Source organism: Punctularia strigosozonata (assembly GCF_000264995.1).
Source record: "Punctularia strigosozonata HHB-11173 SS5 unplaced genomic scaffold PUNSTscaffold_1, whole genome shotgun sequence".
Lineage (NCBI taxonomy): Eukaryota > Fungi > Basidiomycota > Agaricomycetes > Corticiales > Punctulariaceae > Punctularia > Punctularia strigosozonata.
In genome coordinates this window covers 2,141,858-2,160,970 of record NW_006767433.1, presented here as the reverse complement: position 1 = coordinate 2,160,970, position 19,113 = coordinate 2,141,858, and the positions used below count along the sequence as shown (strand labels likewise).

Here is a 19,113-nt window from a genome sequence, read left to right as displayed (position 1 = left end):
ACACCTAGGGAGAGTCGCAGCGGGCGATGACTCCATATAACCAGAGCACGTGCGTCACTCTCAGCGCTGCCGACACCTGCCTTCGCACCACTACTTATATCTATCAAAGCCGAGATACATAATAGTCTGGCAGGCGGCACCATCTTAACGCAATACGCGCTATAACACGCAAGTTGTTGAAATATGGCGAAAGGCAAAACTGCCAATCCAGCGGACGCGTTCAGTGCGTTGGACAAGCAACGAAGAGGAATATAGTGCTCCTGACCGGCTACTGACTACAGGGAAGGCTCAGAGGAAGAAGGAACTGAAGAAGGTGAATATCTGCTGAATCTTCCATTTAAGGCTAACAGCCTCGGCAGAACAAAGCAGAGAGGCAGAAAACTCGCGACTTTGCCCTCGTCAAGAAGGACACAAGCGGTATGTTATCTTTGCATGTTCGCTCAGGTTGCGTGGCACTGATGAATCCCTGTAGAACTTGAAGAAGAAATAGCAAGACTAGAAGCAGATCCCAATTCCGATAAACAACGTCTCAACGAGGCCAAGAACGAGCTCGAGAAGATCAATAAGAAAAAGGAAGAATATGTTGCTGAACATCCCGAACAACGCAAACTGGTGTACAGGCCTAAGAGAACACAGCAGAATCAAGAGGAGTCTCGACCCGCGAAGAAGTCCCGGAATCTGTTCGATAAGAATGGTCTTCCTCGACACCCGGAAAGGAGTATATATTATGAACCTGTCATGAACCCATTCGGAGTTGCACCTCCGGGTATGCCCTACATGGAGAGACGTATGTGCAACTGATACGGTGTTGCATGACGCTGACTCTTTTCTCAAGCTCTATTGCCGGGCGAGAAGGATAGTGATGTGGAGGATATGTCGGATGGTGCGAAAGTCAGATGGCCGATAATGCGGCCCGCGTCTGACGCTTCAACAGAGGACAAAGATGACGATGATATACCCATGCCGGAGCAACCGCCTCCATTACCAGAAGAAACCGGTGAAGACAGTGACGACGACATACCTATGCCTGAAGGCCCTCCTCCCGGCAGCTTTAGTGCGGGTGAGTGTGTCTTTCACATCATCAGCAATATTGATGAGAACGTTCTATGTAGACCCGCCGCCGCTGCCATCAGGACCGCCGCCGATTCCGATGGTTCTATCGCTACCGCAACTTCCGTTTTCTCCGCCTGGCAGCCTAACCCTCCCTCCTCCTCCTCCCACGGCTCCCTTTGGAGCCATCCTCCCGCCGCCTCCTCCTGCTGGACCTCCAGCTCCTGGGCCTCCATATGGCGTACCAATGCAGAAAATTCCCTTGCCACCGGGAATACCGCTATTCCCGCCTCAAAACTACGTGTCAATGCCTCCGCCTCCGCCCGGCTTCTTTCCTCGGCGCAACCAGTCTGAAGGTGTCATACAAGATCCTTTATCCGCTGTACCTCACCAGACGTACCAGGCGTACAGAGCGGGTCAGCTGCAAGGGCATCCATCCTTGCCGCCAAAACCCGCTGCTTCTACCGTCACTTCACCCGCGACTACAGTCAGCGCGTCTGCAACAGTGTCGGCGGAGCCGGAGCTCCGTGACTTCAAAAAGGAAGCCACCGCGTTCGTGCCCACGACGCTCAAGCGGAAGGCAAAGGAGAAAGCCGCTTCTTCCGCCGGAAAAATAAACGCCGCGCCATCCCTAGCACCCACTGGAACTGATATGGATGTCGCCGCGCCGCGACCTGACTTGCTCAGCACGCTGAAGGATCACCTTCCTGTGCCTGCCACTGTGCAAGGACAGTCCACTGCAGGAGCCTCAAAGCCAAGCGTTGCCAAAGGGAAAGACGATTACGAGAAGTTCGTGGAGGAGATGGGGGATCTTTTGGGCGGGTAATCGCGTCGTACTCGAATGTCAACCATTGTTGTCTCTGCGGTTCGGGGGAGATCAGGCAAGTAACCTCCGCCATATCTTCACAATCTGCACCCCATCGAGGTAATTTTATTGCAACGAAACCTGCAGGCTGGAAGTAACCTCAATTAAGAGCGGAGTTCCCACAACGTCAACGATCTTGTGTTATCTCCTCAAAATCCCTGAACAGCAACATGACCTGACATGATATGCCGGGCATCGTCCTCGTGTATCAAACAGTCTATACACCATCTCCAATTGGTCAATATCTGGTACCTGTCGCGGAAGGCAAGTTCGACTCTTGCAAGCCTGCTTATTCTTGCGAAGAATCCATGACAATCCATCCAAACCGGTTCGAATCCGCGACGGCCTTGAAATTTCCGCTACGCTCAGAGATCGGTTTACGTTGACTCGACATACTTCGTAATAGATGCCGGGAATGAGTCATATTTACTCAGTACAAGTGGGAGTCACGATAGGCTTCCCGCAGCAGACCCCCCTCCCCCGCTTCACGATGGCGTCCTACGAGTATTTGCTCGTGAACGCCTTCACCGCGGATCCATTCCGGGGCAACCCTGCGCTCACTGTATTCCTTAACGACAATGCCACCTTGTCGACGGACGACTTGCAGGGCATCGCTCGCAATTGGCAACAACCCATAGTCTCCTTTCTATTTCCCGTCGCACCAAATCAACTTGACCTACCGTCGAACACAGTCGAGTACGGTGTGCGCTGGTTCAGTACGCGGCGCGAGGTCATACTTTGCGGACATGGGACACTAGCCGCATGTCATGCGCTCCTAGCCAGTGGGCGCGTACCATCCAACGTGGATGTCATCTCGTTCAGACCGTCATTATTGGAGGGTCAGGTGGTCACTGCAGCGAAAATAGAGGTCGACGGGAAGACTACCTTCGAAATCGAGCTGCCGTCGACCATTCTCATCCCTCTGTTGGAGGACGAGTGCATGAAAATGACTGGCATCGTCCAACAAGCACTGGGCAAATCCGATGTTCAGCTTCGTTTCGCTGCCCGCGGCGTGAAGGAATTCGAGCAATATCTTCTGCTCGTGTTGGATAATCCCGAGGTGCTTAAGGGATGTGCTGTGGACACGGACCGTTTCGTGAGTCCGGAGTATGGTGTCACTCGTTCATGCATATTGCTGACTGGTGGAGACAGAAAAATACAGGATATAAAGTAAACGTCCTGACCTCGGAGGCCCCCGCCGATCTTCGCGACGAAGCGCTCTTCGTTTCGCGTATGTTCGCCCCAGTGTCTGGCATAGCTGAGGATCATGTTTGCGGCTCTGCACATTGCCTACTCGGGCCCTACTGGTCGGCAGCGAAGAACGTGAAGCACACACGCATAGCGGCGATTCAGGTCAGTGAGCGAGGTGGCAAGCTGGATTTAGTAGTCGACGAGGCAACAGTAAAACTTCGCGGCGAAGGCGTACTCTTCGCTCGAGGCCAGATGTTCTTGTAATCGATTGAATACTCGTGTGAGACAACAGTAGACCAGGCTTACTGAAGAAAGCGCAATACTGGTCGATAGAGATCGGCGACGTTCCCGGTGGAAACGCGTATAGAGCAGAGGCGACAATATGTCGGCGCAGTATGTACATCCAAGCGATGCATTGCACAGTCACGTGAGAATACAACAACAGAGATAATCGTGATAGACAGACAAGCTGGACGAACGGCGGCTCTAGTACACAATGATTCGATGGAGATACATGCGCTGTGCTTTAGAGCTTGTCGTAATAAGTGTCGAGGGGAGGGATATCGGGCTGGAATGGACGAGTGAGTTCAACGATATAACAGCGAAATACGATTTCCTCACCTTGAGACCCTTGCGTGTACGGATGCTCTTGACGAGCTCCTCCAGTTTGCTACCCTTCTCAAGAGGAGCTATTCGCAAAGGATTAGTAAGTTAACATCATGAGCGCGACCTTACTCACAGCCGTTCATCAACTGCCAGTGATCGAAGACACTCTGGGGGAATGCCTGTCCACCAGTTTGCGACCGCAACTCGCCGTTGAATCCGAAGGACTCCATGACAGGGAGGTAAGCCTTCACAGTGAACATGGGAGTGCCTGGCCTCTGCTCCTCGCTGAAGACCTGACCACGACGCTTGTTGAGCACGGAGTAAATACCGCCGATAGCGTTCTCCGGGCACTGGATCTCGACTGTACAAATGAATCAGCATTGGGTCCTTGTGAGTTGCGAATATATGGGACGGACCGAGGTAGACTGGCTCTTGAAGACCAGGCGTAGCAAGCAAGCAAGCCGCATAGCAAACGCGGCGAGTCGTCGGAATGATCTGTCCACCACCACGGTGAATGGCATCGGTGTGTAGCTGAAACGCGGATCCTCAGGACGACCGTACGCCCCGCAAGTACGACCCTCTTACCGTAACATCGAGGATGTTGAAGCGAATACCGCGCATGTTCTCCTCCGCGCATACACCCTCCTTTGTCGCCCACTGGAAACCAGCAATACAAGAATCCTTGATCTCGTTGAGGTATTGAACACCCTTGGTAACGTCAACGAGAAGGTTAGGGCCAGTGGTGTCTGGACCGAAACACCAGATTTTGCGAGCATCGGTGACGTCCCATCCGTACTCATCAGCCATGATACGTGCACGGGCCTTGAAATCATCCCTGGCGTTGATCTTGCCGGACTCGATCGCAATGGTGAGCTCCTCCTCAAGCGGTAGTGCCTTCACGTAGAGACGATTGTGCTTGTTCTGAGATTTTGACAGGGCGACCATGGACGATTCGGCCTTGACGGTTTCACAGTATCCGACGACGGGAGGCGAGACCTTTAGGGGGACACCGGCGTGATCCTCCTCGAGATCCTGGAAGGCGTGGTCAACGAACGAACGCGACCGCCGAGACCATGCTTACCTTCAAGCAGATCTCCAAGTGAAGCTCACCGGCACCGGCGACGATGTGCTCACCCTGAGGTGAAATCCAAGCCTGCACGCACGGGTCGGACTTGGACAAACGCTTGAGACCTTCGACGAGCTTAGGCAGATCGGCGGCATTCTTGACCTCGACAGCGACCTGGACGACGGGAGACACGGAGAACTTCATGACCTTCATGTTGTGCGCCGTCTCAGAGGTGGTGAGAGTACCGCTCTTGAGAAGGAACTGGTCGATGCCAACGAGGCCGACGATGTTGCCAGCCGGGCAATCCTCCAGAGGCTCGACGTAGCGACCCATCATCAGCATCGTACGCTGTATCGACTTAATGAATAAGTCGTCCTTCTTGCCCGGAACGTAGTTCGGGCCCTGGATACGAATCTTCGGACCAGCACGGACGGTACCAGAGAAGACGCGACCGAAGGCATAGAAGCGACCACGATCGGAAGTAGGTACCATCTTCGAGATGTAAACGCAAAGAGGGGCCTTAGGATCGCAGTCACGAATGCCAATAGCGGTTTCGTCGTCCATGGGGCCCTCGTAGAGGGTGTCCACACGGTACCTTTGCGCGGTGGCGGGGGAAGGAAGGTTGATGACAATCATCTCCAGGAGAGCTTCTCCGGCGGGGAGGAAGCGACGCATGATCGCCTTCAAAAGAGCCTTGCCTTCCAGGTCCTTCTCCTCAGGAGCGAGCTTGATCTCGAGCTTCTCAAGCATGGGCTCGATTTTGTCCTTCTTAAAGTTCATAACGGCATCGAAAATCTTGAAGATGGGGTCGAGGACGAACATGTTGAAAGCACGTTCAAGCGAGGTACCATCGGAGTCGATGCCCTTAGTCGTCCACTTGCGGGTCTTAGGGTTGAAGAAGTTGTCGCCCCAAAGCTTGACCATCATCTTCTCCTTGTCGACACCAAACTTCTTCGAATAACGGTTGGCGAATTGGCGCAAGGTGAAGGCCCAGCCATGCAGACCGGAGCCGAAGGCGACAGTGCCCTTCTCAGGGTAAACCTGGACATCGCCAAGGACTTCGTCGTGGTAAGTGGAGATAATGACGTTGACGCTCTCAACGGTGCGACGGAAGGACTGGAATAGATCCTCCTTGTCTACCTGAAGTTCGAGGAGAGCACGGTCGACCTTGTTGATGACGCAAACGGGTTTGATCCGTTCCGAAAGCGCTTGACGCAACACAGTCTCGGTCTGAACGCACACACCGTCGATGCAATCTACGACAACGAGGGCGCCATCGGTGACACGGAGGGCAGCGGTGACTTCGGACGAGAAGTCAACGTGTCCGGGCGAATCGATCAGGTTGATCAAAAACTCGTTGCCTAGCAGGTCATGTCAGGGGTTGTATGCGAGATTGACTGTGGGGCTATACTTTCGGTTTTTTGCTTGATCGAAGGAAGGTCCTCCTTGTCGATTTCAAAATACATGGAGATGGCCGTGGATTTGATGGTAATTCCTCGTTCTTTCTCATCCTCTCGAGTATCGGTGAACCTTACTTCGCCAGCGTTCTTCGCGGCGATGATACCGGCCTTGGAAACGAGGGAGTCCGTGAGGGTAGACTTTCCGTGGTCGACTGTGCATGCATGTCAACGATATAGAGAAAGGTTCGGTAGAGGCGGCGCACCATGCGCAATAACACTCATGTTACGGATGTTCGTGGGCTTGTCCATGAGGGCCCGAATCTGGTCTGTGTATTAACGCTGTCAGTCGAGTGCTTGTGCGGGATGTTCGGCGCAGATACGAGCCTACTGTGAAGTTGCTAGCATGATACGGGTTCAGCGAGATAGCAATCTGAATTAGTGTGAAAGACGTACACCATGGCGACGAAACTTTATGGAGAACGGGTTCAAACGTAACGTGAGCTGATCCCTGGGACCAGCAGATATACAATGGGGAATGAGTCGAGCAAGCACCGGGGCCGTCGCTCGTTGGGAGGAGGAGGAGAGGAGGAAAGATTTCTGAAGCTTATCGATCATGCAGCCGTGGGAATACGCTTTTTAATCCATTACAGTACCCACGTCCTTGGTTGCAGTTGGAACAGACACCGCTCTGATCGCGTACGCGTTTGGCCAGTAATTGACAAGGGACCGTGCATATTCACCGATATTGCAAAGTCAGAGATGACTCCAATGGTTGATCGTGACTCGGTGACATCCACTTAAACCTGCGATGTCGACGGATTGACTCCTGCAGGTCATGTCTGCCCAAATCGCGGAGCAACAGTCACTCACATTGCAGCTGCGCCCACTGCAATTGAATCCAGATTCAAACGAGCCATTCCTCCGCCTACCTGATCCACATGATTATATTATCCTCACTCCTCCGCGAATGCATGATGCGCAAGACATTGTCAACTCCTTGAATGATGACCGCGTGTATCCATGGTTAGCAAGGTATGTGACCGCAAAACCGGTTCCACAGGCAAAGGGCGCTGATTCTCTCTCAGCGTCCCTCATCCATATCATCTCGAGGATGCGGTGGCGTCTCTCGATCGCATGATGGGCACCACGACGCCTATCCTGAACGAGTTATATAGTGCTGCTGCCGCTGGTGTATCCTCACCCGCCATAGTGAGCGGATGTCCTGTGAACACTATTAGAGAACTGCGCCCGGGCGGATCCGACGCGTTTATCGGATCGTGCCTATTGGTGCGCTCCAGATTCCAGGAAATCTTGGACCCAGATGAACGGCGAAGGGTCACAGAAGATAACAATGCTCGATCGCCTGGTGATCCTGACATCATATGGAGTTTTGGTTGTGCGCGTATATCTGCATTGTTCCGGACGTATACACTCAAACATTCTACCAGATTTCATGGCACCGTCACATCAAGGTAAAGGCGTGATGTCGGCCGCCGTCAGTGCCATCATACATGAATGGGCCGTACCGCGGATGGGCGTGCGGCGCATACGTGCAGGGGCGTTCACTGTGAGTAGGGACTCGGAGGAGGTCAAAGTTGTTCACGAACGGACTCGCACGTACAGGGAAATTATGGATCAATCAAGGTCTTTGAGAAGAACGGTTTCAGGATGATGGGGACGATCGAGGAATGTATTGAGGTGACTGCCCGCAGACGCGCCGGGGGACCTAAGCGTTCTCTTCACCTCCTTGAGTGGACTACTACATAGAGGACTTGAGTATCATAGCTAGTAGATGACTATCAGACTAATGTGGTCCATCTCCTAGCCATCCACATTCGACTGGATCGCGCGAGCTGGCATCCAAGTACAACATTAATGTAACCTGCAGGGAATACGAATTCAGATCGAGTCAACCGCGAACATCACATATATCCAGGCTCAAACTCGCGCTCAGCGCACAGTACTGTGTTCGCTCGGCTTAGCTTGGTACCCTCAACTGCTATGACTAACAACACTCACCGCCAACTCCACCCTCTACAAGTTAATCGGGTTACAGGAGAACCATTCCTCCGACTGCCACCCCCTCACTCACACATCATCTTTACTCCCCCGCGTGTGTCAGATGTGCCATCTGTGGTCGTCAACATGAACGACCCAAAAGTTTACGAGATGTTGAATGGACCACCGTATCCATACAAGGACGAACATGCTGTATGGTGGATCGGCACGATCAAAGCAAAAGCAGACGAAGTTCTCGAGGAACTCAGGGAGGTGGATTCCAGGGATCCCGAGGCACCCCTACGCATCGTCGGCCATTGCCCCGTAAGGATTCTGCGGGAGGTGAAAGAAGACGGGAGCGACGAGTTTTTAGGGGACTGCGCCTTGACGCGCTTGCGTTATCCAACTATTTTAGACTCAAAGGAACGCGAACGTTTGATAAAAGCAAACGAAGATAGGCCGGTGGGGGATCCTGAAATCATATGGGATGTGGGAGGTCAGAGCTTGCGGACGATCGAGCTGGGCCAGGCTGACGGCATTTCAGACTATATCTGCGCTAGTCATCAAGGCAAAGGCATTATGTCTAACGCATTCGCCACTCTGATGCGCGAATGGGGCATTCCGAGAATGGGCATTCGACGGATGCGAGTCAGTGCTTTCATCGGAAACTATGGAAGCATCCGGTGAGCCTATAGCACCCACGGCAACGTCAGGATGCTTAAGGGGAATACCAGCGTATTTGAGAAGAACGGCTTCACGTTTGTGGAGCAGGTAGAGGACTGTATTGATTTAGAAAGCATCGGGAGAGAAGGGAAACGGGGACTGTATTGTCTTGAGCGAACCTTCTCAGGCGCTGCAGGGGAAATCTAACGAGCCACGCTATGATATACATTAAATCGGGCAAAGTGGTTTGGGTCGCCTTCAAGTTGTTATCCAGAGATACTCACTGCCAGTGAGTACTAAGTGAGACGCGTACAACGGTTGCGGCCAAGGGGGTTTGGTCAGGCTTGGTCAGTCACTGGGTACAAATCTAGATTTCTCATGAGTGCAAATTCAAGAAAGATCCTATAAAATGTGAAATGTTTATTACATATTTGGAAGTGACAAATCATGGGCAAAATTATCATTTTCTTGATTTCATTCATGCTTTTCTGCGTTTTTCTGCGTTTTTCAACATTTTATCAAAGATTTTTGATCTGAAGCATGCTCTGATAAATCTCAAATGTTTACAGGATATTTTTGGGATGCAACAATTTGGCCCCTGTGAGTGGCGCTGCCCCCTCGCTTCACCGGCGGCGCCAGCTTGAGGCCTTGCTCAATGGCAGACACCACCGTTGACACATACGGCTTCCCCGCTGGATATTTCTTAATCCGTTCTTTGGCTTCTAACCGACTTGTTGATGTCGATACCGACGCAGTATGTCGAATGATGACTCGAGCTGCCCATAACCAGCTGAGGAGCCATGCGCCTTCCTCAGATTGAGGATGGTACCGAGGTTATTCTTTGGCCGGGCAAAGAGAATTCCCTTGTCGAATGTAAGACTCCAAGCTTGCTTGAATCCCGATGTGTACTCTGGGTGTAAGAGAGTTTTGCCGAGATCATTGACGATATCGGTAGATTTGAGAAATCCAGAAGCCAACAACCAAGTGTTCTTCATTGACACATCCGGAGCGTTGTGCTCACGTTCTTCTGGCCACGCCATCGGCAAGTATATTTGAGAGCATCCCTATATTTCCACCTGTCTGACCTCCTACGCCTAGACATCGAAGGTTCGCCCTTCGGTTCGTACTGAATTTCTTACAGAGCTAACTCACGCTTACTGCAAGATGATCGCCTGGTCCTGCGCCACCGCAGGCCGATATCATACCCGTACCCTAACTCCTACTCACACCCAGTAGTACGGTTTTCGTTCGATGGCAAGACGAAAGAAATCTCAGTGACTTTTCCTGTGGATCCCGTTCACTATTCCACCGGCGATCCAAGAAGCGTCGTGTTCGAGCCACAATCTCGAGTTGTCTTAGCTTCCATCCCAAAACGCAAACCGCCCTCGTTCGTGGACAATGCAGGGCGTTTCTTTCAATCGAATCTTGTTACACCCTTCCAGTCCAATGTGGTCAACCCGTTGACCCACGTGCTACCGAATCTCTCTCCGATGGGGTCACCTTCCACAACTTCAGCCAACCCTGAACAGGTCTTTGATGGACGCATCGAACTTGGGGACGACGATACGCTTGAATCTGAACGCGGTGAAGAAGGTGAAGTGGACGATTCCCCGGACAAAAATCGACGGTTGCGGTTGGTGAAGATCGAAGAAGGGCGGCCTGCATCCGATGCAGCGATACAACGGCGACAATGGGAGATCATACCCTTGAGAAGGGCAAAAGCCCACACGGGAGCTTTATGATGATCGGAACGAGGCATTGCGCCGGCCTTGAGTAACACATAAGTAGGTGTCGTTCAGGGTGCGGGTGCACAATCGGGTCTCCATGGTCGTGTTGGTATATGGTCGTATGATAGGTGTACAACCCGATCCTGTTTCTCTTGTATTGCTCTCAGTGATGTCTGGGTATACTGTGATAGCGTTCCATCGATAACATAATTCAGGTTATTATATGGTCGCAAAAAATACAAGAGCACGCCGCAATAGTGTCCGAACGAGATATCACATAGTCGTCGCAGGTCGTGTCATGTCCGAGTTCCGTGCCCTTCACCGTTTCTCGTTGGAGTTCCAACCGCCAGGAGGGTGCAAAGGGCCCCCATTGCCGCTGCTCCCGCTCGCCTCCTGATACTGAGGAGGTTCATCGTCATATTGTGTCGGGCTCGCTACCGTGTTGCGCGGCGGCGGGCTGCGTGGACCGCGAACGGGACTCGTCGGCGACATTGTTCGCGCGGCATCATTCGTGTACGCGGCATCATATGCAGGGGATGGCATGGGAACCTCGGGTTGGGGTTGCGCGTAGGCCGTGGCCTCGTAAGCAGCGTGGACGGGAACACTGCTGGCGCCGTAGCCACCACCGCCAAGCGTGTATGAGCGGTCATGCGCGGAGGGCATGGGCGGGGATGGGGAGTGGTATTGCCCGTAAGCTCCATGTTGAGTGGGTTGTGCTGGTGAATAGGATTGACTATGCGACGCGCCAGGCATCACCATGGCACCGTAAGCTTCGGCATTGAAGGACGGGTCCTGCCAATGTCCCTGATCGGTCTGGGCGTCGTAGTACTGTTGCGATGGATATTGCGAATGGGCTGAGTGATCTGAAGTGAATAATGGTGAGCGGATGAAGAGGCGGATCGAGGAAGTATACCTACACGATGTCATATCTTGCCCATGTCCAAACGTGCCGCCGGTCGCGTACTGTTGATGCCCATAACCGGACGGCGCCAGGTACTGGCCTGCAGCTGCGGTACCTGCTACAGCCGCTGCAGCGCCCACGGGAGAGACCGATGGCATCGGGGGGACTGCCGCAGGAGAGGAAGTAGGATACCCAGTGTTATATGCGGATGAGGCATAGCCGGAGTGACCGCTGCCTTGCCTCCGCGCGGAGGACTGCATCTGGGACGGTGTCTGCGCCTGTGGCGGATACGTTGAGTGGCTGGAGGGTTGCCTCTGCGGAGAAGCGGAATGGTATTCGTCTACTGCACGGGTACCGGGAGCTGCTTGGGCATAACCTGGATGCTGGGTGCTGCTAGGTTGATCACGGTAGGACTGCGCGTGGTGTTCGTCTTCGGCCACGACGCGGTCGCCGTCGATGACAGCATATGTCACCTTCGATGGGTTTAAGGGCTGGGCGGCGTCATATTCATCAAACGCGGGGAGCCCTACCTCGCCTCGTTTCTGTGCGGCCTTCCGGTCCGCCTCTGCTTTGACGGCGTCAAGGCGCATCTGGTCCGCGTAACGGTTGTTGCCTTGTTCTGCAGATGATGGCGCATTCCACTTGCTATCCCCGCGCGGCGCCCTCGGCCTGTTCCTGATGCAACATCTACCGATGCCATAAAAGCACCCGCTGAAGAAGAGGAGAACCCATGCCGCGAGTGTGAGCCATATCGCATTGCCCATCTGGGCGGAGCCACCGCTGACGGAGTTGATGCGGGACTTGGCGATGAAGAAGAATGCGAGGTCGAAGATGAACGCGAGGAGGGCGATTGCAGCTGCAAATCCGGAGATGCAGGTTGAACAGCAGGCCATGGACATTTCGCGCACGTGGGCGAGAAGGCCGAAGACGGCAGAGATGGCAGAGAGGATGAGGGCCACGACGTGGAGGAAGAGTGCGTATGTGAGCCATTTGACAACCACGTTCGGGATCTTGATTGGTAGATCGTTTCCAACCAGGGAGTTTATGTCTAGCATTACGCATGTTGAGAGATCGGTGACAAGGCTTCCTGGCGGTAGACTTACCCAGTTCATATCCGATGTGTGGGGACGTGCAATTGGTGCTCTGCCCTGATATCTCCAAACAGTATCCGAGAGTACCAAACGTGACAGAGCCGTTAATGCTTTCGACCGACAACGAGGCTTTCAAGAAGAAGACAGATTTGAAGTAGGGCACGGAGAAGGAGACGATTGCGAGTAGGATGGTTGCCACCAGGGTGACCAAGAAACCGGGCGTCGCTGGTCGAATCAAACCCATGGCCGCCGCGCAGTGTGGTAGAGAGGGTCGATATAGAAGAAAGTGGGCAAGAGCGCGCTGCGTTTCGTGCGCAGCTGGTCGCTCCGTACGACGTCGACCGGACAAGGCGGTGCGAAGGCCAAGCTATACCGCGCACGTGAGCCTGCGCCACAGTCGTTCACAGCTGCGAAGAGTGCGCTCCGGTTCAACTTGCTTCAAGAGCAGCGCCTCCGGAATGGTCCCGCGCAGAGCCAACCGAGAGCAACGGCCCGGTTTGCACCCTGGACGTTGAACGTTGAATGGTCAACCATCTCTACGTTCGATGCCTTCGAGCTCTCTGCAGTCGCCTGTGCTATTCTGATCCCCGTGCGTCTTCGGGGTGATCATCACTCGTGACAGCTTTCCTGGAAACGCCTCCGGGTATACTCCATCACGACGCCTGCGATTGGCCCTCATACGACGCCACGAATTGGACATATATTATCGGGAGCCTTTGCGTGATGCAATCCTACACTCTCCCCTGCTTTGTCCGGTACCCACACCATTCCAACTCCTGTCGCTGTGCGTAATCCAGAGTTGCGAACGCTAGTTGAATACGACAACTCAGCCACGTCCAGCCTTCCGTTATGGGCTGCACGTCCAGCAAGCAATTATCGCCTGAGGACCTCGAGGGAACTCCCGTGAAGTCTAGTCGGTGGCGGGCCGTCAAGAAACACAAGGGCAGGCGATCTGTTCCTAGTCCCGAATTGGATGCCACCGCGGCGGAGGCACCATGGAACCAGGAGAGGAGGATATACGTCCACTCCAAGGATGGAGCAGGCGGATGGATTGTCGAACCGCTCCCACCGGCTCCGGAGGCACCTCCAGCCTACGTCGGTAGTGAGCCAGACGCTCCCGGCGGCCAACGTTAGGTGAGCGAATTGCATGCGCTTCTTCTGCTCGAGTTCAGCTAGCAACCAGGAAGACCGCCGCCATCACGCTATTCTCCTCCTAGCATCGTCATGCTCTATCCCTTTCGCACAGTCGGCCCATTGTTCAAGTTGTTGACCCTCCCTGCCTTTGCCTTTGCCTGTGTATACGTATATACCGCATCCAATCCAGTATTTCTCGAGTCTTGCGGGGCAAGTCGTGGGCGCGCGACGATCACGTAATGAGCCGGTGGCAGACGCGGGCGGAGAGCACGTGTAGCGCGGACCCGCGAAGGTTCGATTTGCTCATGAGCTCATGGCCAGGCAACGGCTTCCACTCTCATGCAGCGAACACGACCACGGACCTTGTACTAGCGATCTCGCCGCACAAGCAACTCAGGCGCTGGCACGTATACCCTAGATGACCCTCACGCCCACTCCAACCCCAACGACGACCCAACTACGACATCGCCAACGACACGATACGGCTGCTCACAATAACAACTTCTGGCAGACAACCGTTGATGGCTCAACGGTCTTTACGAGCGGAGGAACCACTTTTATGACTTCTGCGGGCTCCACGTTCTTCATTAGCGGCGGCGTCACGGCGCCAACGAGCTTCACTTCCGTCGAAGGTTCTCAATTTACGTCCTCGAACGACCCTTTTCCGACGACAAGCGCGTTATCGGGCTCTCAGACGACGACATCGGCTCCGGGAGACTCTACCGGAGCACCCATCACAAGCGATCCTACCTCCTTTCATTCCTCAACATCTCATGTCGGTGCAACCTCTTCACTACCACCCGCCACACCGACCGTGGTGCAAAACGCGGCGAAAGGCGATCCTGTATGCATAGGAGACGGGTTGGACGCACAGGCAGGAGGTCTTGTAGCTACCCTCATTCTCCCGACCGTCATCGGAATACTCCTCTGGGTAAGTCGAGACACACTTTGTTGTCCATTCCCGATCCTCGCGGCTTATGCATGGCTGCAGTTGCTGTTCGCGTTTCTTCGACCCCGGTTCCGTCAGCTATACGCGTTGCGCGAATGGTTTGTGGAGTCCGGGTGAGTAGCATGCGTTGCATGTCGGCGTAATTTCGCTAATTCGTCGTCTTCGCGGCGTCAGGCTTCGTCCACGGCCACTCGGTGATAAACTATGGGCCTTTCTCTTCCCCCCTGTTCCATTAGTCCCCGAAATTGAACCAGACGTATCCGACGCTGGCAGATCGGTTGCAAGAGATGCCGCGCTTTTCCCATCGGACGAGCAACTCACTCAACGATCGCTCTGGGTCGCATTCCTCATCGTGTTGGGCTGGTCGATTCTTGCACTAGCAGGCGCGCTGCCCTTGTATCTCGTGAATACCAATTGTTTGGCACATACGGCCCCTCGCAAGGCCGGCACCGGTGTCTACTCGACCCTTCAGGATCTGTCGCTCGTCCGACTCCTCCAACTATATGCTGAGGAACATAACGACAATCATTCTGGGTTACTTCGACGTGCATCCAGCAGCAGTGGCCTTTCCAATGCCCGAATCCGTATCATTGTTCTTACTGTGCTGGTCATCGTCCTCGGAGTTCTTCCTGCTCTGTGGAAAATCCTTCGCGAGTATACGAAGCTTGTCGCCTATCGTAATGCCTGGTTAGAAACGCGATGTGGCGGGCAGGATATGGCGTGGCTGAGCGCCCAACAAGCACCGGGGTTCTTGGGCTGGGGTGAGAAACGGCTTAAGGACTTTATCACAAAGGCCGGTCTAAGCTCGGGCATGGAGGGCAGCCGCGACAGTTCAAGGGATGGTAGAAGAACAGTCGACGGTAGCAGGAATGGGCCCAGGAGGCCAACCGAGGAGGAGCCGCTGACGGGACCTGAAGGTCATGAAGCACCAGACGATAATGGTCCCGAAATCGACATTCAGAGCCTCTTCACCATCAGGTAGGGGGCAGAGTTACGATGAACACTCAGAGGGCTGATGAAACATTCTTCAGCGAGACCGCACGCCTTGCGACGTTGATCGAACAGCGAGACGAAATATTGGAAAACCTAGAAATCGCGGAGACCAGATATATACAATCGTTCCGGGTGTCGACGCCAGATCCTAGCATCGCTGATTACCTGTCAACTGTCGGGGAGGGAGATGAGGGAGGCGAAGGCCGGCCATATATCAGCAGACCGAAGCCTCTGGGGGTCAGCACATCCGCTGCAAGGCGACGACCTCCTGGTGCACGCGCGAGAGCCCGCAACCCGGCCTACGGCTCATCGTCACTCACACCAACCTCCTACCTCTTGCCTTCCCAGTATTACAAACTTCGTCGCGTGGAAGGCGTCAGTGGCGGCACATTCACTGGCAGCGACCGTCATCTTGAGCCCAGCCTCTCTGATTCGTGGAATCAGCGCGTCGTCGGTAGTCGGTTCCAAGAAATCTCGAGAGCCTCTTCCATATTTGGTCGCCTTCAGCTTGGTCAGCGACTCGGCTTGGATAAGGAGGGCACATTGAGTCCCACCGTACCTCTTAGCGAGTTCAGCATACCAGACCCATCTCGATATGGACCCAACCATCCCGTCGAAAGTTCCGGACCATCGGAGGCCCCTAATGACAGGGAGAAAACGCTCGCCGATATACCGGAGGGCAGTCAATCCGCTCAAAGGACGACACGTACGGATGATGAGGAATGGGTAGATCTCATGACGGAATACCCGCAAAACGCCATGCCGGATCCCAACGCATCGCAAGGGGAAGAACCTCAGGGGGAGGTGGATGAGATGGGCGCTGTCCGTCGTCGCCCCCTCATTTGGGACTATCCTCCCTCGGAACGACGAGATACCTTTCCTATGCGGGCGAACGTTGATTCTACGACCGGCGATCCTCGCATCCCTCCGCCTCACTTGCGACTGCAGGCTCAAGGGCCTTTTGTGCGTCCGTTGACCGGCCTTGACCACGAAGACCTGGGGCATGTGTATGCCGACATAAGCCTATGGCGATCCAAGCTAAAGGCGATCAATGCCGATATTCAGGTTGCTCAAAGCGACGGGTACGCGGACATCGCGGAAGGCGCGAGGATCAAGGGCTGGCTGATCGTCGGACGCGGGTTGCACTTCATTCCTGGTATACAGATGATCGAAGGCCGGGCGAAGGAGGACGTGCGTTGGGATAAACTGCAGTACGAGACTGGTATGATCGAGAAGGTGGTAATGTGGTCGGCGAATGCGATGATGGCCATACTACTCGCCGCTGCCCGTAAGTCATTGTTCCGACCCAATCGGCACGCCCGCTGACAGGCGTTCCAGTCATGTGTGTCGCCGGCCTCGCGCTGGGCACGGCCCCAAACGTCGGAGATGTTCTGCCGTTCTTGAACGGTCTGACAACGCGCAATGATTGGATAGCTGGCCTTGCGACTGGCCTGGCTCCAGCAGTCGCCGGGTCTCTCTTTATTGCGGTTGCCCTGCTCATGGTGAACAGTGAGTCATCGTACGGAGAAGTCATGTTGATTGTCTCACCTCCTCCCCTTGGTTAGCGTGTGGCCATCTTGGTGGGGATGTGTCTATTTCTGGACTAGAATTGACCCTCTTCAAAACGACATTCTACATCTTAGCCGTCGTCTGCGCTATTTGGCTCATGGCTATCGGTGCAGTGCTTTTTGCCTTCGATGCGCTCCGATCCGGTAGCGGCTCCACGGCTACTATGGGACTGGCTAACGGCTCGATCTATATGAGCGCTCTCGCTCTCGATCTCGTTGTCAGCGTGGCGATCATATCACCCGCCCTCCTTCTCCTGCAACCCTGGAGGTTATACAAACTTCTCCAAGCAGAAAGGGCCTCTATCACTCCCCGCCAGCGTTTCCGCGCTATTTATCCTAGATCATACAATCCGTCATTTGCTACCGCGTGTTGCGTGCTTGCTATCATCTTTGCTTCAACCTTTGCGCTCCTTTTCCCTCTGATTGGACCTGCTGTTGTACTGCTACTGATTCTTACGCTGATCGGTGAGTACTTGTTGAGTATACTCAGATGATCAACTCATCTTCAGCTCTCATGTAGCTCATCGATATCTCATTGGCTACGTATACGCACGTACCCATTCGCAAACTGGGGGACTTCTTCAGATCTGGCTTCTTCGGCGCTTCGGAACGCTCGTCGCGTTTCAACCCCTTCTGCTCGGCTTCATCCTCCTCACGAGAAGGTTATGGGAGGAAGGCGGCGTCCTCATCGGCACGGGCCTCCTAGTTGTTATCGCCGTCGAGGCATACACGACATCGAAATCGCGTCGGCGTGGCGTCAACTCACTCAGTCCCGTCACGCGCAATTCGCTCGATACGTTTGTAAAGAGTGCCCGTCCCACGAAGCGACGGAACGTGGATGACGAGAGCACGGATCTCGTTAGCTCTCTGGAGCCGGGACCCAGGATGAGGGGAAGCATGGCCAGTGTGCTGGAAATGATGTCCGTGACGCTGGCGGTGATGCCGAGCACGGCTCGCAGGCAAGGGCCTGTGCCGCTACGTGAGTGGTTACGTTAAACGTGGCAGTTCTTTGCGCGGTTGTTGACGGTATGCGGCCGATTAGCGACCGAAACGCTGGACGACCTGACCGCCACGGAAAGGGCGGCGCGTACGCACCCTGAAGCGCCTCCACATCTTCCTCCGCTGCCGTTCGCGGACCACGCGCAGGAGATGTCCGGTATCCTCTACGCGCCTGAGCTCGTTGCGCCGACGCCAATCATATGGCTCCCTAATGATTCCGGGGGCGTGGCGCACTCGGAAGCATACGATTTACAACGTTATCACGGCCTTCAGGTTACACTGGCCGTCATCTCCGAGAGAGATGCGAGGCGAGACATCTCGCGCTCGGCTAGCAGAGCGTCGCGGCGGTAGAAATCTTGCGTAAATTCTCTGTGGACTTCTTTGTGCGTGGGCGGTCGCCGCGGACTACCCTGACTACTTATCTCATACCCTCCATCTATTGGCCTGCATACTAGACGTTCGTGTCTCAACTACTAATGGCTATATACCCCCCTTCCCCCGGTTGTGGCGGTATTGGAGACCGCGTGACGCATGTGATCAGCTTTTGAAATTGTGGAGCCGCTGTCTTGCTCCGGATCCGACCCCAAAGAGGACCCCCGTTAATACGGTTTAATGTTAGAATATTCCGACGACATTTTGGGCCCTGAAAAGGGCCGTACGTCGGAATAATTGCCGACAAAAGCGCGTTTGAGGGCGCCGCAGGCCGGAATAATTTTGACGACATCCGTTCGGAGCGACAAACCAAGGTCGGAATATTTGTCGACAAAAGGATCGAACCATCGAGGGCCCGGAGAGGAACAGCCCAGATATAGCCATTAATTTCCACGATGCCGGAATAGAGCGCGGACGAAATGGGCGCCGCAGGCCCGATGTCGGAATATTTGCCGACAAAAACGTGCCGATGGAAGCAGA

General features: G+C 54.3%; 6 protein-coding genes across 6 annotated transcripts; 4 read left to right on the top strand and 2 right to left on the bottom strand.

The window, feature by feature from the left end:
• Positions 1–102: 102 nt before the first annotated feature.
• Positions 103–6,762, bottom strand: PUNSTDRAFT_48758 (eukaryotic translation elongation factor 2). The gene is made up of 17 exons (XM_007378704.1): positions 6,632–6,762; positions 6,563–6,576; positions 6,442–6,504; positions 6,190–6,390; positions 4,794–6,139; positions 4,298–4,744; positions 4,129–4,243; positions 3,846–4,073; positions 3,728–3,795; positions 3,068–3,674; positions 1,113–3,011; positions 935–1,060; positions 836–883; positions 473–787; positions 360–417; positions 282–313; positions 103–223 (listed from the first exon to the last, which is right to left on the bottom strand). Exons 1-10 carry the CDS (start codon positions 6,634–6,636, stop codon positions 3,633–3,635), a joined length of 2,529 nt encoding a protein of 842 aa, XP_007378766.1. The 5' UTR covers positions 6,637–6,762; the 3' UTR covers positions 103–223; positions 282–313; positions 360–417; positions 473–787; positions 836–883; positions 935–1,060; positions 1,113–3,011; positions 3,068–3,632.
• A 1,417-nt stretch (positions 6,763–8,179) lies between these two features.
• On the top strand, positions 8,180–8,863 carry PUNSTDRAFT_56310 (uncharacterized protein; the record flags this gene model as incomplete). The annotated part of the gene is made up of 2 exons (XM_007378703.1): positions 8,180–8,672; positions 8,721–8,863. The coding sequence occupies 2 exons, from the start codon at positions 8,180–8,182 to the stop codon at positions 8,861–8,863; spliced, it is 636 nt and encodes a 211-aa protein (XP_007378765.1).
• Positions 8,864–9,494: 631 nt separating this feature from the next.
• Positions 9,495–10,581, top strand: PUNSTDRAFT_95209 (uncharacterized protein; the record flags this gene model as incomplete). The annotated part of the gene is made up of 4 exons (XM_007378702.1): positions 9,495–9,593; positions 9,655–9,712; positions 9,795–9,885; positions 9,981–10,581. The coding sequence occupies 4 exons, from the start codon at positions 9,495–9,497 to the stop codon at positions 10,579–10,581; spliced, it is 849 nt and encodes a 282-aa protein (XP_007378764.1).
• Positions 10,582–10,884: 303 nt separating this feature from the next.
• On the bottom strand, positions 10,885–12,802 carry PUNSTDRAFT_129512 (pali-domain-containing protein; the record flags this gene model as incomplete). Its single annotated transcript, XM_007378701.1, has 3 exons — positions 10,885–11,429; positions 11,484–12,515; positions 12,571–12,802. The coding sequence occupies 3 exons, from the start codon at positions 12,800–12,802 to the stop codon at positions 10,885–10,887; spliced, it is 1,809 nt and encodes a 602-aa protein (XP_007378763.1).
• Positions 12,803–13,078: 276 nt separating this feature from the next.
• Positions 13,079–13,890, top strand: PUNSTDRAFT_48754 (uncharacterized protein). The gene is made up of 3 exons (XM_007378700.1): positions 13,079–13,342; positions 13,399–13,692; positions 13,742–13,890. Exon 2 carries the CDS (start codon positions 13,408–13,410, stop codon positions 13,690–13,692), a length of 285 nt encoding a protein of 94 aa, XP_007378762.1. The 5' UTR covers positions 13,079–13,342; positions 13,399–13,407; the 3' UTR covers positions 13,742–13,890.
• A 361-nt stretch (positions 13,891–14,251) lies between these two features.
• On the top strand, positions 14,252–18,692 carry PUNSTDRAFT_95208 (uncharacterized protein; the record flags this gene model as incomplete). Its single annotated transcript, XM_007378699.1, has 8 exons — positions 14,252–14,623; positions 14,684–14,754; positions 14,816–15,619; positions 15,673–16,922; positions 16,973–17,143; positions 17,200–17,667; positions 17,723–18,181; positions 18,245–18,692. 8 exons carry the CDS (start codon positions 14,252–14,254, stop codon positions 18,550–18,552), a joined length of 3,903 nt encoding a protein of 1,300 aa, XP_007378761.1. The 3' UTR covers positions 18,553–18,692.
• Between the last annotated feature and the right edge of the window lie 421 nt (positions 18,693–19,113).